At 37.3% G+C, this 27081-nt stretch overlaps 1 protein-coding gene across 1 annotated transcript in view; it reads right to left on the reverse strand.

The window, feature by feature from the left end:
- Positions 1-26251, reverse strand: part of smarca2 (SWI/SNF related BAF chromatin remodeling complex subunit ATPase 2) — a 43602-nt gene extending 17351 nt beyond the window's left edge. Inside the window, exons 1-26 of the mRNA XM_084414243.1 lie at positions 26138-26251; positions 24140-24379; positions 23827-23956; positions 22653-22985; positions 22378-22476; positions 20179-20446; positions 19159-19285; positions 17545-17718; positions 12722-12895; positions 12136-12306; positions 11918-11968; positions 11642-11772; positions 10465-10522; positions 10119-10219; positions 7658-7805; positions 7057-7220; positions 6216-6282; positions 5984-6094; positions 5325-5567; positions 5110-5223; positions 4429-4536; positions 4241-4327; positions 3014-3060; positions 2726-2892; positions 2396-2559; positions 447-709 (exon numbers count right to left, since the gene is read on the reverse strand). Coding sequence (XP_084270369.1) covers positions 447-709; positions 2396-2559; positions 2726-2892; positions 3014-3060; positions 4241-4327; positions 4429-4536; positions 5110-5223; positions 5325-5567; positions 5984-6094; positions 6216-6282; positions 7057-7220; positions 7658-7805; positions 10119-10219; positions 10465-10522; positions 11642-11772; positions 11918-11968; positions 12136-12306; positions 12722-12895; positions 17545-17718; positions 19159-19285; positions 20179-20446; positions 22378-22476; positions 22653-22985; positions 23827-23956; positions 24140-24364 — 3725 coding nt within the window. The 5' untranslated portion in view covers positions 24365-24379; positions 26138-26251. The remainder of the gene's footprint in view (positions 1-446; positions 710-2395; positions 2560-2725; positions 2893-3013; positions 3061-4240; positions 4328-4428; positions 4537-5109; positions 5224-5324; positions 5568-5983; positions 6095-6215; positions 6283-7056; positions 7221-7657; positions 7806-10118; positions 10220-10464; positions 10523-11641; positions 11773-11917; positions 11969-12135; positions 12307-12721; positions 12896-17544; positions 17719-19158; positions 19286-20178; positions 20447-22377; positions 22477-22652; positions 22986-23826; positions 23957-24139; positions 24380-26137) is intronic.
- Between the last annotated feature and the right edge of the window lie 830 nt (positions 26252-27081).

Here is a 27081-nt window from a genome sequence, read left to right on the forward strand (position 1 = left end):
TTCAAGCCACATATATAAACTTTACTTCTCCCAAGCAGCCATCCGAGTGCAGAAGTTTGAGAGCCCCACAATTGACACACGAGCCTGCAATCATTGATGAGACACATGGATGGATAAACCGTGAAAACTCAAACATTAACTGCTATGTGGGGCGACGAGAGTATTCAACAGAAAATTTCACAGCCTGGTACTGGCATCATCTGTTAAACAGTATTTGCATATTTATATATTTGCGGGAATAGTAGATTGGATTTATATCCATTTTGGGAGACAAATGTATGTGGTGAAGTGTAATTTGAATGTATGCTTTCATAATGGCAATGTATGCTTTCATAATGGCAATGTATGCCTTTCATAATGGCTAGTAAACTAAAAAGAATCTGGCTTTTTCCAATAATTTTTACCTCAGTGCATCATTAGATCAAATTAACCAGTTTATCAGTTACTCCAAATGCCATCTGTGCTTGTTGAAGCGACTCACCTCATTCTGTTCCTCGTGCTCCAGAATAGCCTGCAGGAAGGCTCTACGTTCATGGCTAGAGGATTTCTGATCAAACATGCCTGCCTGAATGACCTTCTGATCAACGTTTAGTTTATATTTGGCCGCTGCTAGAATCTTCTCCTCCACACTGTTAACAGTGCACAGACGCAGTACGCGTACTTCATTCTGCTGGCCGATGCGGTGGGCTCGGTCCTGTGCCTGCAAGTCCTGGTGATTGAAATCACAGTTGAGTGTGATTAACAAAGTTATATCAGTTACAATCAGAGGGCAAGAGTGTTATTAAGAAGAGGCATGGTGCAATCTTTCTGGCTTGTTCTTTGGAGAAGGAAAAATAAACATTTCAAATTGGCTGAAGATTGCTGTATGTGGAGGCGGATGGAGGGAAAATTGTAGCATCTTCTGCTGAAAATGCGTGGGGAAAAAAAGCCCAAACTTCATGCTGCTGCATAAAAAAAACAAATCATCCAACCACCACCACCAACATATGAATGAAAATAATAAATTAATAAGATAAATGAATAAATAAAGCAATAAATATATAAACACTTCAAAAATCACCTCAAAATGTATACTTGTCTGTGGTTAGTTGGCATAAAAAAAAAGTGCTGTGGTATTAAATACTATACAACAAATTTGAAAGAGCATTTTGCTAATCATAATGCATGTAGCTTTTATGGCCTTGTATTAATTGAGAAAATACATGAATTTATTTTATTTGTGATATATGTACAGTACAGGACCATTTTATTTAAAAAAAAAAAACAGTAAAAACAATACTACTGTGAAATATTATTGCAATTTTCTATTTGAATATATTTTAAAATGTAATTTATTCCTGTGATGGAAAAGCTGTGATGACAAAGCATTTTTTTCAGGATGAATACAGTTTAGAAGAACAGCATTTATTTGAAATCTAAATCTTTGTAACATTAAAAATGTCTTTTATGGTCACTTTTGATCCATTTTCAGCAATCATACTTGCTGAATAATAGTATTTTTTTCCACAAAAAAACAACAGCTTTTGAACCATAGTTTACTTTTTCCCGTATACAGTCCTAGAATTTTTAACCAACAATTCTAATGCTAATAAATCAAAATGTACATATTTGTCAACTAATATGGAAGCCTGTTTCTACTTCAGAGTAAGGGTACGTTTACATGACAATGATGTACTTAATACGGAAACGTTTTTTTCTTTATACAGACGACCTTATCAAAACCATCCCCATTCACACGGATCCGCAAACGACTAAAACACTGTATTATGCATGTCAGGCCACTAGTTGGAAATGTCACTTTGTACAGAAAGACTACATGCCTGCGCACAAAAGCATTATTTTATTGAGAGCACTCAAGCCACACACGTATGCCTATAGACTAAATACGTAATACGCATGTGTATGCTATCAATGTTTCACATTTTTGTAGTTAAAACGGAGATGTTAATGGTATTGTTTTCAAAAACTTGCACTTTGAAACCCGTTTTCAAAAGTTTGTGTCTTTAGGCCCCCAAAACACTGTATGTATTTTGTCCGTTCATTTACACGACAAAAAAGTTTTACGTTTTTAGTAAAAAATGGCGTTGTGTAAACCGGGCTATATTGATAAAAAAATAATAATAATAAAAAAATAATTCACATTGTGAGATATACAGTACAATCATAATCAGTTAAATAGAGTTAAAAAAAGTTGCAATTGTGATAAATAAAGACAATTCCTTTTATATACAAAAAAAATACAATTCCTTTTATATTTCTGAATTCCACAACTATCTCAACCAAGGTGAATCACTTATACTACAAGATCTTTTTCAAGTCGGATTTAGAGAAGACAGATCACTGCTGAGCTGAAAACTAGCGAAGTGAATGTCTAGTTCCTCTGAATCACACAAACCTGGTGGGGGTTCCAGTCGCTGTCAAAGATCACAACGGTGTCTGCAGCTTGCAAGTTAAGGCCCAAACCACCTGCCCTGGTGCTCAACAGGAAGATAAAATACTGGGAGCCTTCACTGTTGAATTTCTTTAAAAGATCTGCCCGGTCTTCAGACTTCGTAGTTCCTGGAGGACACAACCAGAAATGTGTTAATGAAAGAGAAAGGGCAGCATGTACAGTGTGTGTGATTACACTCATTAAAAAAGTGGTGGGCCACCAATTGAAAAATCCCTAACACTGAGGTCCTAAAGGACAGGAAAACATAAAAGGAGGTTTGCACTGATTACTGACCATCCAGACGCAAATAGAGGAAGTTACGGTAGCTAAAATAATCCTCCATGATGGTCATGAGGGTGGTCATCTGACAGAACAGAAGCACTCTGTGATTGGTGGCCTTCAGCTTGGGCAGGATGCGGTCCAGTAACTCAAACTTGCCAGAGGCACGGTACAGGTCAGGGCTAGGACAACAAAATAGCATCTCTAAAATGTCATGTACTGCAGGGGCTCTGCGTTGTGTTTAGTGATCCATATATGATGAATGAACAATTCATGGTAATGGTCGATTTGATCCGTACTCACCCGCTGATAATGCCATTTGGATATCCCAAGTGTTCAGCAAAGGATTCCTAAAGTACAAAATAGACACTATGAGTACAGCTGATGCCATACAAGTAGAAAAATACCATGGCACCTTAGAATGCTTCGTTTTGATTGTTGACCGAAGTTTTAACTCCATATATATGAAGTAGTTTTAGGTCTAAAAGATATTTTACATAAATACATTAAAAGTCAATGGGGTCCAATGCTTTTTAGACCCAATTAACTTTCATGCTACGAGAAAAAAACAGCTCCAGTGCCTGGAGAGAAGGCATCTATGTCATCAATTTCTGAGCTTTTCTCTTTTAATCCAATCACTGCACTGTACTATGGATGCCAACACATTACAGAGAAGTCAAATGTCATGAAAGACCATTTCAGTGCTGTTTGTACACCTCTGCCTGTTCTGCTTTGTGGAGTTGTTTTTCAGACACATGTGTTCGTAAGTGTATGTTTCCTCAAAACAGTAAAACAAAAGTGTTGTTTGCATTTTCCCAACGATGTGGTCAAAGCTGTAGTTTGACTACCAACACATGGTAAAATATGACTCATATTTAATATGCAACAACACACAAGAGTGTTCTTTGTACGGAACTCCGTGATGAGTTTAACAAGAGTCGCAACACGGATCACAGTTCATATCCGGACCAGAGCGAGCGTATTTCAAGTTTTTCTATTATTTCATATACTCTAGTGCTCCAAACATGAACCAGCATATGTGCATGCGCACATATTCCACCATGTCTTCTTCAAGATAAACATATATGTGCAAATAAGGACACTTATACAACAGCGTTGTCTTCTGTGTATCAGAATAATTAATTGTGTGAATGCGTTCATCATCAGACACGATGAACGCATTGACACAATTCACTATTCTGATACACAGAAGACAACGAAGTAGACCAAAAATTCAAAGAAGAATGGACAAAAAGAGCAACTTAATTTTTTCTGTTAAACTGATGCGTGTCATTTTTTCAGAGATTGTAAGGCTCGTAAATGTAATGAATTATACATTTTAAACGTTTTTCCTAATTTTTTAGACCAATAGCTCTGGAAAGTTATAATGCTGATTTGTTAATAATATTAGTGCTTCAACTTAAAACCTTTTTTCAGTTTACTGCCAAAAGAACATTTCAAATTTTTTAAACCAATATTCATATTTTATTTCAGCTTAATAATAACCATGACTGAGACATATTGCGATACCTCAATGTGCTGAAACATGTAGGGATGGTTACAGATCTTCTTCAGCTGCATGATGGTGTTCATTAAAGTCTTGGCTCCTCCTTTACCCTGTGGATGAAAAACATCAAGTTAAACCCCATGAACTCTGCTTTAATCCAAACAGCAGTGTAACAATACAGTTACAGTTACCATACAGCCTCTCTCTTTACCTTCTTGTCTTTCTCTGAGCCGTCTGTGAGCAGGATACCTTTGCCCTGCATGTGCCTGTACAGAACCTTCTGGATGGCTGACATGTCACATTTGATGACATACTCCACCTGTGACAAATTAAGACCCAATGCATTAATATAACCTCATCCGCATGACATACAGATGTCATTCATACTTTGTTTGGAAGATGGTTTTTTTTTTTTTTGTACAATGATTTTCTTTTTTGTTGTTTTTGGAAATAAATAAAATAATTTTGTAAAGAATGTTGTATTTTTTATTTTTTCAAGTCGGTACTAAAAAAAAAAAAAAAAAGTTGACGCTTTGAGCGCTGTTGAGCGCAATCATAAACACCTCTGATTGCCCATTGTACTCACACGCTCATTGGATATGTCTGTGATTGGCTACAATGATCAGCGCTTCAAAAACATGTTGTAAATATACATCAATGATGCTCTTCACCGAGCGCTTACACAGATATAGACGGGAGCTTTTGAAAGGCAAATCAGAGGTGTTTGTGATTACACTCAACAGCGCTCAAAGCTTTACAGTTTAAAAGATTTCAGACCAATAGACCAATTTTGACAACTCTAACCTGAACCTATAAACCATTAATACTGTTGTTTTGCTTGGTATCTCCTTTTCCACTTTCATTAAAAAAGTGTGACAGAATGGATCCTTACCTTCTCAGGTAACTGGGACTCCACTTCTTTCTTCAGTCTGCGCAGAAGGAAGGGACGTAATACCTTATGCAAACGGCGAATGATGAGGATGGTCTCCTCTTCATTTAGATCCACCTGAATCGGTGTAATCCGCAACAGAGAGAAACCTCTTTAAGCTACAGTGTAATGTGTAAAACAGGATGGTAAATCTATAAGGGTGAAATATAACAGTCTACCCTCTCTCCAGTCATTGCAAATGGAGCATTGAACCACTGCTCAAAGGTGGTGCAGCTTTTGAAGATGGTGGGCAACAGGAAGTTGAGCAGCGCCCAGAGCTCAGGTAATTTGTTCTGTAGAGGGGTCCCAGTGAGCAACAGCCTTCTGGGGGCGACGTAGTGGGTGTTCAACACCTGCGTGAGCTTGCAGTGATGGTTTTTCATGCGGTGACCCTCATCCACAATCATATACTTCCAGCGAATCTGGGGGTTGGAAAGGAATTGACAATTAGGGCATTAAGGCACTGATTGTTCTACAAACATGTGCCACTCCAAGACCATGGGTTCGAGTCCCAGGGAATGCAGGAACTTGAACTTTCTATTCAAAGAATTACGACAAAAAAAACAGCTAATCAGCATATCTGAAAGATTTCTGAAGGATCATGTGGCACTGAAGACTGGAATATGCTGCTGATAATTCAGCTTTGCCACCACAGGAGTAAATTATATTTAAAAAATATATATATATATATATTTTAAAATATAATATATATATATAAAAAAATTAACTTAAATAAAAAGTTATTTTAAATTGTAATACTGACCCCAAACTTTTAAATGGAAGAATGCACTTTAGATGAAAGTGTCTGCAAATGCAAACGTAAATGCATGGCCTTTACCTTGGCGAGAATGTGCTTGTCTTTAATGATGTACTCGTACGTGGTTATAAGGACATTAAACTTCCCACTGCGGAGCTGCGGCACAAAAGACCTCCGCATTGATGGAGTGCCCTTTGAAGAATTAAAACAGAAATCGCCATTAACTGATATTATTACCTTTATGATATATTACATCATAACATTAAATTGTCCACAGTAACTATACATACTGATAGTAAAAATCAATGACTACCTTGTAGGAAATTTTCACAATACTTGGTGCCCACTTGTCCAACTCATAAACCCAATTGGACAAAGTCCTATGAAAAAACGAAAATCAATACTATCATTTGTTTTATACTAGAGGGAATAAACGAGTAAAGGCAGACTTAATGATAGGTGTGAGGTAAAGCTGTTTGAGGACATTCCTGGCCATTGCACAAATCAATCAAAATAACTAGCTAAAACATGGTGCTCAGGGTCATTTTCACCATTCCTATAGGGCCTTTTGCAATTGAGAAGACAAGACAAACTACACAAATATTGTAACTGTCATGTTTCTGTTTGTGTTTGGACTTCCTCTGTTTATTGTTCAGTTTCTAGCCACTCCTCCTTCATTAGTTCATTTGGTTCAGCTGTGTCCTGTTAGTTACTATGGTTACTGTCATTGAGTTTATTTGCCCAGCTGTTCTCTATGTTTTTAAGCTTGTATTAAATATATTGTTATCACTGATTTGTGGTTGTTTGTTCTCTGGTCTAAGTTTTGAATTAAAGTATCATATTGTATCTCTTTCGTCGTGCGCTATATCTTAACCACCTCATCCGTGACAGTAACAAGATGTTGTACCAATTAATTCAATGTCCAACTAATCATGCATGATCAATATGACAACTGTTCAGTGACTAAAAATGCAACATCACAAATCACTATCACAGCGTTTTCAGTCATTAGAGGTCAACTGTGTGTTATAGTGTTTAGCTACCTAATGAAGCCATTACACTGCAAATCCTCTTAGACATTTCACTTCATTACACCTCTTATCACTTCATTACACCTCTTATCTCGTTATTTACAGCTTGCTAGTTGGACTTACGAGAGCGGTACGATGATGAGGTACGGCCCATTGAGCCTCTTGTTTTCCATCAGATAGGTGATAAGGGCGATAGTTTGAATGGTTTTCCCCAGACCCATCTCATCGGCCAGAATACCATTCAGGTTGTTGTTGTACAGAGACACCATCCATTCCAGACCCTGGATCTGAACAAAAAGATTTGCATTATTTGGCGGTAATATCTTAAAAGCATCACAAACAGACAACCGAGCAGACACATTAGTCGACACACAGATTCCAGAACATGGCACAATAGATCCAATTGTTTTTTCACAGATGCCGAGTGGAATTAATAAAGCATGAATCCTAGTGCTCACTTAATTCTTTCAAAGGATAAACAGGAGATAACAGGTCTGTTTCTCTTTTGAAATCCATTACTGCCCAAAGGGGATAACAGATTCAATACAAGCTACTACATTTTTTAAATATCCTCTCTGAGTGATTTCTTTCCTGCAGCCTCTTCCATTTCTAGAGCATAATCCCTTGAAATATCATTACACAGCTGTCTTCAGAGAAGATGGATTCCAAGAATAATGTATCTATGGAGGAGTCTATTTAAAGCTTGGTTTATTTGTTGCTTTACCTGGTAATGTTTGAGGGTCCCGTTAATCAGAAGGGTGGACTGTTTGTCCACCCTCTCTATGACTGCATGGGCCACGCCATAGTAAGACTGGGAGCTGGTCTCTCCCGCCTGAACACTGTACTCGTCATCCACATCCTGCTTAGCAGAGCTGCAACACAGGATCAAACATTAAAAGGATAGTTCATCCACAAATAAAAATGATGTTATCATTTACGCATCCTCATTAGGGCTTTTCAAACTGCGCTTAACCCCAGGTTATCGTCGTTCTGAACACTGCTTTTAACCTCAGGTAAAGGAGCATTTCACACTTGTAATTTAGCTTTTCTGTAAACAGGTTGAGAGCTGCGTTCATCCAATCAATGGCACTGACCCCGCAAATATGCAAATATGAACGTTGACCCAGGGTTTAGGAATGTACAATGTGAAACGTCAGCTTTTGAATACCCAGGATTAATTGTTAACCCCATGTAAATTATGAGCAATGTGATTTGTGAAGCAAGATAACCCAGGATTCAGTTTACCCGGGGTGTAGAATGACCCAGGGTCATTATCCCATAAGACTTTCATTCACCTATGACACACAAATTAAGATATTTTTAATATTCTCTCATTATAGTTGTCCATCCATTGAAATTACAAGTAAAGAAAATACCCAGTATTTATTTAGCTGTTTAATTTTTAAATATTAAGTTCAAACAGAGCAGGTCCTTCGTTCACTTGCAATATCGCAAGCTTAGAATTATAAGGTTCTATCTCCACTTTTGGTCGAAATTGAGCTTCTGACATAATCTGATCCATAATCTGATCCAGGTGTTTATTAATGCCTGTGTGGTGTTATTTTTGTAAACAAATATTTTGTTAGTAGTTATTAATAAAATAGATTATACTACATAACAGTTTTGCCAGCTGGGATGTAAAAACTTTGATGCTCAATATCTCAGAACTACCCTAAACGGAGATAGAACCTTATAATTCTAAGTTCACGATATCATTTACAAGCTCTGTAAAACTTCACTTTTAACTTAAACTTTTGTTTGTTTGCTATGTAGAATAAAAAAACTAAAACTGGATGCATAACACTTTAAAAGGGAATAGAAATATGCAATATGCTCTACATACAGCCTGTGGCCACTTTATTACTTACAAAACACACCCAAAAAATGCTTTGCTGAAAACGCATGTAGACTATGTGATCAGAGGTTCTGCCGACTACTAACAATACGCAAGTAGACCGTGCCATTCATGCAATACTCAGTTTGTATTTCCTAACACCATCAGCATGATCCACAGACACAAGGCAGAACTCATCTATGGATTTATATTTCGAAACCCTTTGTGCTCTTCTGTTGCTATAACCCATCCAGTTCAAGGTTGAATGTGTTGTGCATTCAGACAATCTCTCGTGCACAGCACTGTTGTTATATGTGTTTTTTTTCAGGTATTTCGCCTTCCTGTGAGCAAACTCTCTCATCGACAAGGACTTTTCACCCACAGAAACTCTGCTCACTGGGTGCTTTTTAGCTTTCACAGCATTCTCTGTAATCTCTAGAGATTGTTGTGTGTGAAAATCCCAGGAAATCAGCCGTTCCCGAGACACTGTAACCCCTTGAAAATCTGGCACTTTCACTTATCTTTCAATAATTCCCAAATAATTATAGCATGTGCAGTGAGGTTTAAAAGTTTGAGAACAAATACAAATTAAACCTGGAAATAAATGAATTTAATTAAAACAAATAAACGTTATGACAAAAATATATTTACAATTCTGCACTGTAGTTTTTATCACTAATCAGATTCCATTTGAGACACTGAACATGTGACTCTTTGTAAAGACGGTCAGATGTTCATGGTTCCCTTGAATCTTAAGAAGCTCATCTCAAACCATCATGCTGGATCACATGATCATCAGGTTTTACACAAACTTAACTTGAAACTCAACTGCAGCTGTCGTTAAAGTAAAAATACTGAGAGATATACTTAAAGGGATAGTTCACCCAAAAATGAAAATTCTGTCATCATTTGCTCATTCTAAAGTTATTCCAAACCTGCATGAATTTCTTTCTTCTGCTGAACACAAAAGAAGATATTTTGAAGAATGCTTGTAACCAAACATTTGATGGGAGCCATTGACTTCCATAGTAAGGGGAAAAAAATTTAATGGAAGTCATTGGGGCCCATCAACTGTTTGGATACAAACAACCTTCAAAATATTTTATTTTGTGCTCAGCAGAAGAAATAAATTATACAGATTTGAAACAACTTAAGGGTGAGTATTTTGGGTGAGCCATCCCTTTAAATTCCACTTTTCGCTTAACTCATCAAACTGATAATATAATTTGCGATGCAAAAAGTGTAGAAAATCAGAAAACTGCTAAATAGAAACTTTTGAACCCCCCTGTACATAAGTTCAATCCAGTTCAACAAGGAATTTTTTGTTTTGAAGTGAGAACAGGCAACATACTCTATGATGTGCTTGGCTGCTCTTTCAGATACTTCATCACTGTTGGGATCGATGACTTTCTTTTCTTCGGATTCGGCTCTGGAGACCACCTCTTCATCATCCTAAAAAGGAGTATTAGCGGATTAAGCTCATTTAATGCACTGTGATTGCTCGAGTTACACAATATAGCTGCATATTCAGAAAAGAAAAGGGGCTACTTAGGCAGATACTGAAAAGGCTTATGGGAGATGCTTTATGAATGCAGAGAAAAGGATAATAATGTGTGTGAGTTTGTGTACTTATGTATGACTCACTCCACACCAAGGAGCTGACAAAGCTCAATGAGCAGAAATAAGAGGACACTCACCTCCTCTTCAAATTCCGACCCACTCTCTTCACTGTCTGACCGTGGAGCAACTTCATAGCTGTTTAAAAGGGCATAATGCACTAGTAAACACTTGAAGCCTGAAAAGGGTTTATTGACAACACAAGCTTAAAAGGTGCTTGTTATCAAAGCTTTTTCCCCCATAGCTAAATTAAGATCTGCTACACAGGAGGTTTGCACAAAGCTTCAGTCTCTGTTGGATAGGTATTTTTTATCCAAAACGCATGGTCACATGAAAATGCAAATTTTTACAATTCTATTATTTCAATGTAATTTTTTAAGATTTCATAAGTGATTACACAAGAATAAAATGTTGATCAGTTCAGTTCTGTATTGTGATGTACATCCGAGTGTAACAGTTTGTTGAAAAAGAAAAAAAAGCAAGGCAGGGATGACTTGACTGGATGTTGAGTTGTGGCCGTCGCACTTAGAATGTTGTACTAGAATAGGTTAACATGCTTTAATGTTCAAAAAAACATAATTTTTCACATACTGCACATTATTCTGGCACCTCCATTAGGGCTAGGCGGTATATCGAGTCTGTACAATATATCAATATTAGTGCTGGGCAACGATTAATCGCGATTAATCGCATCCAAAATATAAGTTTGTGTTTACATAATATATGTGTACTGTGTATAATTATTTTGTATATTTAAACACATATGCATGTATATATTTAAGAAACATTTGCATGTATATATTTATACATATTATAATACATATTTTATATATAAATAACACATTCTTCTTAAATATATACATGCATATGTGTGTATTTATACATATACAAAACAATTATTTGCTTTTTGACCTATGAGCTTTTTAACTTTGCAGGTCTTACATGCGCAGACAGATCCATTACACACTAAAGGAAAAGGAAACATTAAAAAGTCTCATATGGATTCTTTAATATTATTAGCAGAGGCTTTAGGATGATAAACATGCACAATAATTTCTACACAAATTGTATTCAATGTCTATGTATTTATTTGTTTGGTGGGATGTCAAGTAGCATATTTTCCCTTTTCTACTGCATCCCTTTCAATATTGTCTTCCCCACAGTGCTGTAAACAAATGGCTCACTGCAGCTTCACAGCTCAATCCAAATGTTTTTAATTACCAGACACACAGAGGATGCAATGTGAGGACAGCTTACCCAGGGTTCATCTCGAGCCAAGCCTCTAACTGACTAGACTTGGGGGCATCTGTCCCCTGCAGCACTTTCCCAGTCTCTGTCTGAATGACTTTGACTGGCAGCTCACTCATCTGGCTGTTCTCATCTATGGGCTGCACAAATAAGTAAACATTAAAGCAGGCTTTCTGTGACAGGCCATGTTAGATTAGGTTTGACAGAGTAACTTTACCATTAAGATCAAACATCAGTCAGTTATTCACATCTACTCCGCTTTCATTTTCATACCAATTTACTTACCTCTCCATCAGGCCCAATGGCTCCCATTCCTTCGGCATCACCAGCTTCCTTCTGAAGGTTAAACATGAAAGAAATAAGCAAGCATTGAGTGTTTGATGATTGTAAAAAAAAAACAGTGGTATAAACGGAATTGAACCTAATAAAACTGTATACTTTACTATATCAGACTTGAGAATAAGTGATTTTATGGATTCTTTTCTATAGGGTATTTTCTATACCTTTTTCTTCTTTCTCTTCCTCTTCTTCTCCTTTGCAGCCTGAGCAGCCTTGTGCTCATAGACAAGCTCAGTAAGGTTGGCCACATATTCATCTGTCTGTTGAAGAAGGTAGGCAAGACGCTTGTCCTTCTTCTGGTCAATTAGCTTCCTGTAACCTTCTTCATCCTCAGCCTAGGAAAACAGACAGAGAGCCTATGAGAACCTTTAAGGGAAAATGTTTATTTTTTTATTTTTTACATTTTTTACATTTTAAAACACAGTACTAGTTCTCAGTTCGAGACATATGCGAGAAAGTCATCTGAGCCAAATCAGTGTAGAAGTGAGTTCAGTCTATGATTAAGTCTCTGTGTTTGATTAGACTCTGTGTTTGATTCAGAGTGAATCACCAATCATTATCAGTTAATTAAATAATTAAAGTAATTCATTAAAAAGAATGAATTAATGATCAATAGAAGGAAAAGCACCAGTTAAGTGATTTGTTTAAGAACTGGACAGTATGTTGTGGTGTATGCTCATTTTTATGCGAAGGCAGTGAAGACAATGAAACACAAAGTTTTATAATGATGCTAGAAATGGTGCTTCATACCATCAGTCTCCTCATCCTCTCTTTCTCGATTCTTTCAGTCTCCTTCTTCTGCTCTCTCTCTGTGTTAGTGTGCCAGGTAGCAATGGCCTTGGACAGCTTTTGATTTTTTCCAGAGATGGACCTGTGATATTCCTTGAAATCTTTTGCATGCTGCAGAATGCTGTTGAGATACTCCTACAAGAAGTAAAGAATGACACAGCATGAATTAAAGAGCAAAGCCACTTTAAAACTCCTCAACCATTTGTGTTCTATACAGGTCATATAATGCTTTTTGTCTTATAAATTTTCTTTCTGATGTTTTTTAAAATGTTTTTTTTTTTTTTTTTTTTTTTTGCTTTTTAAAAAAAGAAAAAAATACAGTGAAACCATTAATATTGTAAAATATTATTATTATTATTATTATTATTGTCCCCCAGAAATCATTCTAATATGCTGATTTTCTTCTCAAAAACATTTCTTGTTGAAATGTTGAACTCAGTTGTGCTGCTGAATATTTGTGTGGAATTATTTTATTTTTTTCAGGATTCTTTGGTAAATAGAAAGTTAAAAATAACAGGTTCATAAAAAATCTGGATCAAATGTGCAGCACAAACTGTTAATGTCAGATGGAAATGTTTTAAAGACATCTTAATAGACTTCAGCCACTTGTTTCTAAAGCTAGGAATCTTCAGAAGGTCAGGCAGATGGTCAGGTCTTACACACTGCCAGGAAGAGCAATTTTCAATCCTTTTAGTCTCCACAGTTATTCTGGTGTTTAGGAGAGCGTTATCCTACATCCTTCTTATTGTCTCAGCTTGACTTGGCAGGCCAAGGAAATTTGATTCCTCATGATATGACCCCTCTTAAAAGCTCCCTCAGGTCTCCAGACTAACATTTGAAAGCAATGGCACTGGTGCCACTAAGTTCTCCAGATGGTGGCGCCAACACCTGATTTGGTAGCCGGGGGAAAATTTATCATAAAGTTAATTTAACCATAAAATGACTATTGTTTTGCATTAATAAGTGCAGTTACTAATACAATTATATGTTTGTTTATTGGAAATTTAACAGTGAAGCACTGAACTTGAATTGATATGCAGATAAATAAAAAATGATCAACAACAGTAACGTGCAAAAACCTCATCTTTGAATGGAAAATTTTTATATTCTATACTCTTAAATTGACCATTGTTCTTCTATTGTATCATACTGAACTGACAGACAGCTTCAGTGATTATAAAAGGAGCTCTCTTTACTTGTTTTCTGTGTAATTCAGTCACAATTTGAAGAAAAGTTTTTGTTTTACATGAGACTTTGTGACTTTCCACTTTTTTCCACATATTAGGGAGTGGAAATGGCAAATAAGTGCTCCTCTGCCACCATCTACTGGTTATAGTGGTCATTTCATGTCTTTTTTTTTTTTTTTTTTTTTTTTTATAAAAGGGCTTGTTTGCCACTATTAGTTTTCCAACATCTTTAAACTTTTAGTTTTATAAATCATGACATTGAAATTAACATTATAAATATAGCTGCGAGCAGCGATTGCGGGCCCAAGCCGGTGACACCGCCACCCCGGTGGCTTTAGTGTAACTCCATCGCTGCTTGCAGTTATATTTATATATATATATATATATATATATATATACAAAAATGTAACAAAAAAGTTGTTACATTTTTACAGGCGAGGAACGGGCAGAGAAGAGCGAAAACGCTCGCTCTGCACCATTATCCAATGGACAAACAGATTTTACTTTCGTTTTTAAGTTAGCAATTCAAAAGCCCCCAGCGGTGTCACACGTTGATTAACCAGTGGTAAAATATTCTCACCGTCACCGTATATTTTTATATAGATACAATAGGCCTACCTGATTTTGAACACAAGAGGGCAGTATAGCACTATGAATGACATAATTTATTTTTTGGACTAAAAATATTCTAATAAAGACATTCTGGATGTTTTTAAACTTAAACAATTATTAAATTGAAAAAAAAAAAAGAATAAAATGGGTTTAGTTCTGATATTTGTATAATTTTATATAGAAATAAATGGTGTATAATTACATTTTTAGAAGATAGGAGGTTTTTAGTGTTTCCTTTTTTGACATTACTTTAATCCCTCGCCATAGCAAAACCGTTTGAGATATTTATTATCTGTTTACAATTTAGCATCTTTAATGTATTTTCATCATGTTGAAAAAGTTTGGTGGGAATAAAATAAACCACTTAAGAGGAGTGGGTAAAAATTCAGAGGCTGATTTTGCAAAGAAATCCACATTCAAACCAAAATATCGGACTTCCTAATGCTCGGAGCTAATGACTGTAAATTAGAAAATTGTCCGGCTCGATGAGACCAATATGTGTACTGATTTTTGTGACTGTACATAAAATTAATCCCCTCACTTTTGTCAAAAGCATTTAGAAAGTGACAAACTTCCTGCTGCCAGTTGGTGGCGCTATAACTTTGACTCAAAATAGTTACATACATGTGATCGGCCTCTTATCATGAACACACTGCTGAAGTTTCATCAAGATCAGTTAATGTATGCAGAAGTTATAACACTTCGTTTTTGTCTTTTCTCGCCATAAATTCGTTTCCTCGCCACGGCCAAACTGTTCGAGATATCAAAAATCCGTCCGCAATTTAGCATCCTCAATGTCTTGACTTTATGCTGACCGAGTTTGGTGGCAATTGAAAGAATTGCCTAGGAAGATTATTTCAAATACCAGAGCAAGCGTTCTCCAAACAACCCATAATAGCCGACTTCCTGTTGGGCTGGCGTAAAACTTGACCAAGGGAAAGTTGTTCGGCCCGATGAGATCTGTACGTGTACTGAGTTTCATATTAATTCATGCAAACGTGTTTGATCTATGGACCAAGTTTTCAGACCCCGTTCAAGGGTGAAAAATCCCCCCCCCCCCCCTCCTCACACACACAGAGACAGAGAGAGAGAGGGAGAGAAAATTCTCCAGAAAAATCCACATTCAAACCAAAATATCTGACTTCCTGTTGGTCGGTGCTAATGACTGTAAATTGGAAAGTTGTCCGGCTTGATGAGAACAATATACATACCAAGTTTTGTTGCTGTAGATGAATCTAACCCCCCACTTTGGTCAAAAGGTGGCGCTACTGAGCCATTCCACCACGCCCATTTCTGAAACTTTGCACTAGTCTACTGGATAATAAATGTGATGTGTCTGTCGAATTTCATGCAATTTCAAGCATGCTAAGAGTCTCAAAAGCATCAAAAAATAATATTAAAGTTTGATGCGTTGCCATGGCAACAGTATCTAAGATATCAATAATCCTTTCACAGGTCTACATCTGCTGTGGGTCTACATTATACACATAAAGTTTGAAGCAAATCGGGTAAAAATAAGAGAGTGATTTCAAAGCATTTTGAAAGTGACAAACTTCCTGCAGCCTTCCTGGCGCTATAACTTTGACTCACAATAGTCACATCCATGTGATCGGCCTCTTACAACGAACACACTGCTTAAGTTTCATCAAGATCAGTTAATGTATGCAGAAGTTATAACACACTTCCTGTGTCCCATTATTCGCCATAAATTCGTTTCCTCGTCACGGCCAAACCGTTCGAGATCAAAAATCTGTTCGCAAGAATTCATCCTCACTGTCTTGACTTCATTTACACCGAGTCTGGTGGCGATCGGATGAAATCCCTAGGAGGAGTATTTCACATTCCATTGTATGCGTTTTCCAAACAACGTATAATAACCGACTTCCTGTTGGGCTTTTGTAAAACTTAGAGCACGAAAGTTGTTCGGCCCGATGAGATCTATATGTGTACTGAGTTTCATATTATTACATGCAAGCGTGTTTGATTTATGGACCAAGTTTTCAGACCCCATTCCAGGGGGCGCTGTCGAGCCCCCCTGCCACGCCCCTGTACCGACTTCAGCCCGGCCCTGATGGCCGCAGGTTCTGACGTGTGTGCAAAATTTCAAGAGTTTTTGAGCATGTTAAGGGCCCCAAAAGTGGCAAAAAGGCAAAAAAAATATATCCTTCCGGACACAATAGGGCCTTTGCCCTTTCAGGGCTTGGGCCCTAATTAGATAAAAAAAATTGAGGTTTGAAGTGCTGGAAAAAGTTTGAAGCACTTGAAAGCACTTGAAAAGTGCCTGAATTTCTCTCTTAAAAGGTTGTACGAACCCTGATATGAATAACCTAATGTAAAAAAAAAACATTCGACTAATTCTGCCACAATAAGTGGTTACGGTTAGCGTTACTACATTAAATCCATGGTGAATGTTGGTGTTTTGTGGACTGAAACGCTTTCTATAACTTCATGGCACAATGTTTCTCCTGGTTTCCACATCAGCGCTGTTTGACTTGATACAGTATGTGTGGTTTATAACAGAATTCTGGACCGAATTTGAATGCTTCCCACTAGCTCTCGCTGCGGTGTTATTAATCCCAGCTCTGTGTAATGGTGTCACATGCTCAAGATCGTCCCGCGAGTAAACCTGTTCTGAGTCTTTTACTGCCCCGAGCTGATAAACGGTCCTAGCAGCACAACTCAAACACGTAGTGCAGTTGCGTTTCATCTGCCGTTAGATGTTTGTCATATGTAACAGAAATGGCAGATATTATCATTTGAGCAACGTGCTGGTGGCATCAGTACAACCTCTAACAAATTGTGTCACACCGGCAGAAAAAAGGTCGCAAAATGTGAAGAGAGCCTTGACCTTTATCAGTAATCAATATGTAAGCACATGAATTGAGCATTATGCTGAGGGAGCTTGTCTATTGTTTTATCTGTATATTGAGTATGTTCAGTCCATTTATTTGACCACACTTAGTACACTGATCATTCATTGATCACCTGGTGTTTCTGTCGGCGCTTCCTCTCCTGCTCGATTTTCTGCTGCTTCTCTAGTTTCTCAGTCATGCGAGCTTCTCTCAGGGTCTGTCTCTTGCTGCGCTTGTAGGCCTTGGAGTTCAGGGCAGTCTCCAGAGTTGTGTCTCGGCGCATGCAGGCTACAACATCTAGCCTCAGCTGAGAGAGAAAAAAAATCAATCATAGTCATCGCTGGCTAAATACATTAAGCTAATGAGATTCATCAAATGATAATCACATTCTGATGCATTTCACACATATTTTGTTCTTGAAAGTTAATTAGAGCAGAACAAGGCTGTGAATTGTGAGGAGACGGAGTGCAACGAAATACAACAAGGGTGCCCTCTAATGGTGCATTTCATTGCACAGCGTAAATTAAACATACAATTGGACACTATCACCATCCACACAGTGTGAATACGACAAAGCTCAATGGAACCAGCAAATCAAAAATATGCATGAGCAATTTTCTATTGTCTTATTGTAAATGATTTCATTACTTGTAAACCAAAGGCAAACGTGAGAGATTTTCATTAGAAGTGTAATGTGTAATGAATTACTGCAAATATGCTTTTATCTATATTGTATCAATTATATGCACCAGTGAAAGAGAAAATTATTAGATCACTAATTATTTTCATTATTATTATTGACATTTATTTCTGGGTCAAAGATATGTAAGTATGTTAATGGTTCTGAAACACTTTAAGACCATTTAAAAACAAAAAGCTTACATTTTAAAAATCGAAAAATGACCTATGGTGTGACCTAGCCTGCTCCTACCAGACTCTCGTACATTTCATTTGTACAGAGAGTCTGGCCACTCTCCATTGACAAGCGTTAACTTCCTTGAAGGCGGGTACTCTGTTGAAGTTTAAAACTATTGGATCTGCCCAGAGCCACTCTGGATCTGCCATAACCAATCACTAACGTTTGGTCGTGATGTAATCCTACAACTAAAACTAGCAGACGACATCAACGTCATCGTTCTCAGCCACTCCCTCTGTTCGCTGATTGGACCTCCAAAAATTTGTCCGGAGAAAACCCACGAATATACCGCAAACCCAGATGACGTACTGAAGGAAAGTGAAAATTGAGCGGAAGTACTTAGGAGGGCGGAGCCAGGCTAGGTGTGACCATCAATAAAAAAGAAATAACGTATTTTCTTTACACCTTGAAAACTCGTAATCCCTATTTTCAAAAAAAGAAGACATTTTTTAACAAATTTCATGACATATTATTTCATAAATATCTTTAAGAGTTGTACCACATGACATCAATATTAAAAAGCAGTTGAGAAGTTTAAAGATTATGCTAAACTACTACTACATTTACTAAATAAATGTTCTTTTCAAGAATTTTGTTTTTTGTTTTATTTAATATTTTTCTTCGTTGTGATATCAGACATTTGCATCACATGTATTCCCCCGAAAAAAATATCACAAATTTTATACAGAATAATAACGTTTACATTTTAATACAGAAATTAAAAAACATACTCACACTCATTAAAGAGGTGTACTTACATTGTTCTATGAATTGCTTTTTTAAATAAATGAATAGATATGACAAAAGATGAGTGTCATGTCATTGACAAACCTGCCGCTGGAAGTTGAGCAGTCTTAAGGCCTTCAGCTCCACGGTCGCTTTCGTCCTCAGATCAGGTGGCAGCGACCCCGGAAGATTCTCCAGCTCCTGAATTCTGTGAGCAATCCTGGCCTGAAGTCTTTGAACGTAGATGAGAAGGACAGATGTACTGAATAATACTAGCACTATCTTTTTTTTTTTTAAAGAATAACAGAGATTTCTAGTGGTCATTAAGTGAAAAAATGAAAGCAAAAACTGTCAAACAAGCACATATCACCAAACTTGTTGAACAGAGATGTCTTTGAAGGTGAACTTTCTAGACAATCATTTCTAGTAAACCTTAGAGTTCTCTAAATTATAAATCACCAGCAAGATCTGAAACTTTCACACAGACGGTGTTAAAAAAAGTGTGTTGGTGACCTCAAGGTACATCAGACAATTAACACCTTTCTGTTGTTTCAGATAGTGCAAGCCAGTGTAATCAACCAAGTTCTGAGGAACTTTCAGAAACCTCAGAAGGTTCCTCACCCTCCTCTAACATTCATTACAGCTCTCAAAACAACAACAGCTCTGATGACATTTTAGAGACAGGAGAGCAATGGATGATAGGTGTACAGGCTTGAATCTGTACTCAAACGTGATTGTCTAGCTGTGGTAATGTGTGGTAAAACTGTGCTGCCTTTAACTGTAAATGAAAAAAATTCAAACCTTTCCTGATCTTTTGAAATTAAAGACCTCATTGTATTATAAAAACATACTGTTTCAGAGATCAAAATGTCCTCATTAGTTCAAAAACAACTAATGACTAATTTTGTGCTTCCTTGTTCTTATAACGAAATAGAGATGAATACATCAGCGCCACACTGCCTACACAGACACAGAACAATGCTTTCTTCTTCATCGTCATCGTTCTTCATTTTGATGTAAAAATTGTCCTAACATTATAAGTGCACCTCAGAAAATATCATAAAATGTAAAAATGCAATTAATGACCAGTGTAAATTAAGTTGAAATGAATTACTTGTTACATACCGGTATTCCCTCTCTTGCAAGAGTTCGACAGGGTCCAGACCCTGAGGCTTCTGAATCGGGGTGATGCGATTCTGTTTCTGCTGGAGCTGGATGATGAGAGAGGGCTGGCCTGGTCCAGACGGTGGCTGAGGTTGAGGTTGGGAGGTGAGAGAGGTGCTGGGCACAGGTTGTGTACCGGTGGGGGCCAGCGGGGGAGCTGGAGAGGGTCTGCCGCTGGGCGCTGGGACCGCCAGCTTCTGTGGAGTGCTGGGGGTCTCTGCACCTTGACCTGAAAAGACAGGAGATGTGCTTTGTGAACGTCTTGTGAGATTTATCAAAATGTCATGTCTTTCAAAGAAATGCTACTGAATGCAAAAATGCATTAAGCTTCTAGTGATCCACAATGCTGTTGTCAGATCGATCAATATAATGAGCCATAATGAAACAGCATAAGTAATGTCATATATTTCAGTAGTCCATTGTTGTTAGGATGTTTGATCATACTCAAAGAGGACATCAAAGCTGTTGTTGGCAGGTTTTAAGACAGTTCAAAGCACAGTGTGAACTGACGTCCACTTCTGAAATAAAAAAAAATCTTTACAAAAACTCTTATGACCTGTTTCAAGTCAAGTTCAATGCCTTTAAAGAAACTGCATGAAGGACATGCAATCCCTAAATGAGAGCATGCACACAAGAGAAGATACAAGAGAAAAAAAAAAGTCTCTGGATCTTTATCTCTGGCTGAGGTCAATCAATCAGTTTCTGAACCCACCATGAGGGCATTTCATAAAATGCAGTGAAAACGTCAATTGACATGACATCAACTGAATCTTACAAAACTATAGCCAATAAGCAGCGCATTAGAATTAAACCAGACTAACTCACCACTTGAAAAAGAGAGATGAACAATGATCTTTCATTTGTGTGTACTTCAGTGACTTTCCCTTGAAGATAGCACTGAATTAATACACTGTCATTTGAAAGCATATTAGAGAGGGGATTTAACCTTTGTAAGGTTGTCCCTTAGCGTTTTCATTTAAAAGTTTTAATCTTTTTCAAAGTTTCAATTTACCAGCTTAACCAGAATGGACATGATCTGTGACTACATAAAACTGTTGTGTTGGAATTTTAAGATCTGTTTTTCATTTTTTGTTTTTGTGGTTTTACAGGGCTCGACACTACGGACTGCCCGATGGCCCGGGGCCAGTGTGAAAGACGCACAGGACAGTTGACGGAACTGTAATTTGCCCAATCGGGCCAGTGCTGCATCATCATGTAAATGTAAACATTCAGGTGATTTTAACCATTTAAATGGTTAAAAGACTTAAAAGAGAACAAAATGGCGTGTAAGTACTGAATTGAGTTCTCTTTCACGTCTTCTTGCATTTGCATGGAAAAATACACACAACAAAACTGTCAAAATGCCCTTCTTTGCGAGCATTCACGTAAACACTGTCGGTTATGTATGTCTTTTACTGAATGTAAACAGATGAGAAAGAAAACGCATGTGTATCAGTATACTGGATCAGTGCATTAGCTCTTAAAGAGACAGCAGCCTAAAATACCTACATGAGGTCTGTCATTAATGTTAATCAAACAACAAAAGACAACGAGAAAATCACTCACTGATCTTGACTGAACAAATTTGGTAGCTTTAACAAGGATTAATCTATATTTAATTTATACAGTCAAGACTATGCAGTGCTACTTTACATTTGATTATTTAATTTCTGTACCTTTTAAACTTACCTGAAAAACTAATGCACTGTTTATTCATTTGCATCTTTGTTCTGTTGTATTTATTTGAGGTGTTGCTTGAATTTTGGTCATTTGTTCTTGTTTTATTACTGAAGATTCACAATAATTTTTGAACATTTTATTAGTTAGGCTAGTAGTTTTTGCTGTGGTATCGAAATTGGAATCAGTCGAGACTTGTGAAATTTCAGAGGTACCTAACATTTTGGCTTATTTATTAGAATACAATGTTGCATGATTAAAACAACAAAAACAACAACACTTTTTTTTTTTTTTTTTTTTTTTTGGGTGGGGCCAGTGAAACATTTGAACCACTGGCCAGACTAATTAAATGGTCGGTTAAATGTAAGGCAAAGAATGTTAAAAAAGAAGACAGTGCAGACAATGTTTTTTTCCCCACTGTACTATTATCTGTTTTTATAATAAAAAAAAAAAGTAAATAAAAAAAATGCATCCCACACTCACCTTCAGGCCACGGTTTTGGCCCAGAGCTCTGGGTAAGAGTCTGCATGGCTGGAGAGGGACACGGGCCAGTCGCAGGTCCTCCATGAGGCATTTGCATACCTAGCAAAACAGCACAAGATTGAATATTATAAAGAAAAGAACTGCAAAAAAAAAAAAAAACTAACATGATTACCAATTTTGCATGCAACAGGCTTAAAATCATTATAAATTGTACAAGAGAAAACTGCACATAAAGGGCTACTGGCTAATACCAATATGGCCAAAAACATATCCACCTGGAGGTCTGTTGTAGGGGCCAGTATTGACGGGCTGCTGCTGCATGGTGGGGAGGCTCCTCTTGCCCTGCACAGCTAACTGCAGATTTTCAGGCAGAGGCTGACCACGGCCCAGGATCTTGTAAGCCAGGATCTGAGCCCTCAGTTGCTGTAGCTGGATTGGGCTGAAGGCAGACTGACCCCTGGCCTGCTGTCCCATCCCCTGCGGATCCATGGGCATCATGGGCGACTGACCCTGAGACATTTGCGGCGGGGTCGGCCCTCCTCCTGACATAGGGCTAGGCACATGCTCCGGCACCTGGCCCAATGGCGAGGGATGAGGGGACATGTATCCTAATGAGCAAAACAAAAAAATGTGTATCCTGTAGTTATGAAGCTGACTGCGGTTAAATTGGTCAGTTGTTTGTTTACGTCAGTTGTTTTGTCTACTATTTCTCTTTTTGTATTTTTCTAGAAGACTGATATGAGTTTTGAGAGTATTTCTCAAAAGTTCTGGTTATTTGTTTTATGCCTACAAATTTTAATTGGCATAAAAACATGTGCACGGTTAAATAATATTTATGGTGCGGTCACATTGACCATTGCTCTGTGAAATTTAGTGGGCAAAATCTGTGCACTCTGGAGTTTCACATGACCGCAAAAAGGTTCCCCACACAGATTTTGAAATTTGCTCACACAAATTCGCCATGTTGAACAACAGAAAACTACTTGGTTTGAAAGTGACTTCTGTGTGAGCCGTGCTTCATGCATCTCTACACTATTGACAATCGACCTTTTTGCCCATCAAATTTTGGTAATGTGACCGCATCTTGAGGTTACTATCAACAACTTTTAAACTATACCCATGACTGTTAATTGCAGAATATTTAATTATGAACATTTAAAGATTCATTTAGAACTGTAAAAGGTACAGATAAAATAAAAAGTTCCCTTGGTAGCAAAGGATCATAGGTATAAGCATATGAGGATACATAGTGTAACATAAAGGCAGCACCAAAGATAAGTGCACAAAAATATACAAATAAACACTATTGGATAACAGGCAATTGTAGACTAAAATCTTTCAATGGCAGAAGAATAAGAGCCTCTATAATTAACTATAATTAGGGTTAAAATTATAATCCCTGAGTGCTTTCTGCTTTGTTATTAAATTATGGCTTATAAGTAATTGCACCTTGACTGTGTTGATCCATAGGGCTCTGTGGAGGACCCATGCCACTGTGCAGGGATCTCATGCCCACCCCCTTCATCTGGCCATAGTGCATATCGTCTCCCATCCCCTTCTCATGCATTCCCTCCATTGGCTGAACAGAGGCAGGAGATTAGTCATACATACTGCAGGCATACTGGCAACATCAAAAAGACCGTTTGAACCTCCAACAAGTTCATTTACATTTACATGCACTTATGTTATTTTTCTGTTTTTGCATTTACTAGACAACTATTGATCTATTCTAATATAATCAATGTCAAAAGCGATCCTCTACCTTATGCATTTGTTGCATATCCTGTGAGTACTCTCCAGCCCCTTGGCCCTGCATAGCATGCGGGACGCTTGGGGGCCCTGGGCTGGGGCCCATCATGCTGTGTACAGAGCCAGGAGAGGGGCCGGGTCCAGGGCTGGGCCCTAGGATGGGCCCCGGAGACAGGCCAGCACCTGGTGAGGGGCCAGCATGGGACATCCCAACTGGTGGCTCATTGGGGGTGGACATCTATCAGCTGGGAATCTGGGGGGGGGGGATGGAGAAAAGCTTGAACCTACTGCACATGACGGATTCACTCAAACATTGTTTGGCATCCAAAATGACAGCGTTTTGCATTAGTTAGTACCAAAACAAGAAACAAAATAATAAAAAAGTGCAAATCAAATATATTTTTATGAAAAGGGTGGTTTGTTCAAAGTCACTGTAAATCGCTAATTAGCTTCATATTAATAAACTATATATAAATGTGGCAAGTTGATACATTGTTTTTTAAAGCTACAGTTAGGCTAGAATTATCAAATGGAATAAAAACAAATGGAAGAACTGTTTGTGCTAATTAATACATGGAACTATACATAACATTTGTAGTCTTTTATCATAAACAAAAAAAGCAATAAGCCAAGAGCATTACAGTTTCTTGTGGTTTATTGCATCATTAAATAACCTATAATTATAATACTGAGGAAATGCATGCAGTAGTATTATGATATTTCAGGGTCCACACTTTTTGACTAATGAAGTTTCATGGTTTTTATTTGTTTATTTATTTTCCTTCCCTGGAAAACAGCATTTTGAAAATTCCTGATTTTTACAGGTTTTCCATGACTGTGGGAATGCTGATACTTGCTATACGAGTTAGTAGTATCAAATTTAACTAACCAAGCCGTTACATTTACATTCTAATATTGATTTATTATATAATTATTATTATTAACTCGCCCACTCAAATAAAGGAAACATATATTATTAAATAAGTGACATTATTTTTCAAATCTCGCCTTATCGATATTATTGTTGTTATTATTAGTAGTAAAAAAAAAAAAAAATCACATAAATGGAACATACAGAGAGGGTTAAAATAGAGTTCTTCCAGAATAATTTGCATAACAATGTTAACAACATCCCGCGCTGATCTTTGACACGCCCCCCACGAGCAGGGCTTCAGTTCAGATTCAGAATATGAACAGGATGGATGGATCAAAGACGGTAAGGGAATGCACAGGGTGAGATAATGATACACTTGTATCATGTAAAGGCACGTTAACATTTAATTACACACTCTATTTAAAATTACATGAAGTATTCGCGTATCTATGAACGGTTAGAGTTCATTTACACAAACGGAAGAACTAGGAATATACAATTAACCTGTTGTTGAGTGCACAAATGCGCTCATGCAGGCCTATATTTAATGTCCAAAGCATAATGGCGAAAACTAAATATAAAAAAAATAAGAAAACAAAGCAACTATTAATTAGTAGTCAATGTCACCCGGCCGTAATATTATAAGCAAAAAGCTTTAAAAAAAAGCATCACTGCAATTAATCATTATATATAACCCGGTGCAGGGGTGTTATTTGGAGAGAGTTGCTCTGATCGGATCATGGCTTCCTCGACCTGCTGTCATGACTGTCTCCCCTCACGCCATTGCAGTTTCCTGAAATCTCAAACTTTCTGGGACCTTCCCATCATAGCGCACTACCGATGCACATTTATAGCAGATTTTCAGTTTCCTGGCATTACAAACATGTTTTGCATTATTAGAGGAGCAGTTTATTCACCTGCTTTTATATTGTCAAAGTTATAAAGCAAGTACGCAGTAAAGCCCCCCCTGTCTAATATAACCGAACAGCAGCTCGCTAACCGTCTGTACAGTAACGTTACAGTTATATTAGCATGCTAGCCCGCTAAATTTTTTCAGCAAAAAATGGCAAAAACGCTCCCCACTGACGTAATGAATCAGTATAAATGTCCAAGCAAAGAGTATTTAAACCCAATTACCTTCTGCGAGGTAAACAACACAATAAAACGTCTAACACATTATTTCAGCTTCAGAAATATGACTGCCATATGTTGGTCCCCTCCCCCTTCTGTTTGCTGACAAGTTGAAGTTCGCGTTTTTTAGTATTTTGTCATTTCTGATTCGTTGAGAGCGCAGGAAATACAGTCGTCTCTGTCATGTGATTGGCTGAGGAAGACATCGATCATTTCGTGATGTATTTGGGGGCGGGGCCTTTCAAGTACACTTTCACTTCACAGGGCCGAACGTACTGGAACTTTCGCATGTCCGCCAGGGCGTTTGGGGACACGTTTCAAATCACGCTTTCACACATTGTATTCACGCCTGTTGTTGTCCACAATCTGTGGGAAGAGTGAAGTTTTTTTTGTATTTTTTTTGTAACACAGGTTCCACACACTGCATGCATTGGTTGCATAAGCATGCTGTTGTTTGCTGAATAATGCACTTTATTTAAAACAATTGTGATAAATGATAATGTATAGGCTATCATACTTAAATTAGCGGTAACAATACTTAGCTATTTTTGGACTGAAATTGATAGCTCACAAATTAATAATGAATAACTCAGGAAGCTGCACTGTAAAATTGCTGCCTTACATTTTTAAGTACAATCAACTTGGATGTTTAAGTAATTTCATCTTAAATTAATAATCTTTAAAAAGTAATCTTGTATAACTGAAACTACTATTTTGGAGAAGCAATATAAAAACATATTGTCATAACTTATTGATAATGTTTTACAGTGTGTTACGCCGACACCATCAAAAATCAAGTAGAATGTTTAATTATATAGTATCAATAGGTATATTAATACTGACATTTTAAAAAAGTTCTCAGGACAATGATATCATTCAAGAATGTCAGCTGGGGGCAAGCACGCAATCTAATCTAATATTCACTGGCTTAAAAAGTGTGCTAAAACTGT

This window comes from Rutilus rutilus, assembly GCF_951802725.1.
Source record: "Rutilus rutilus genome assembly, chromosome: 7".
Classification (NCBI taxonomy): domain Eukaryota; kingdom Metazoa; phylum Chordata; class Actinopteri; order Cypriniformes; family Leuciscidae; genus Rutilus; species Rutilus rutilus.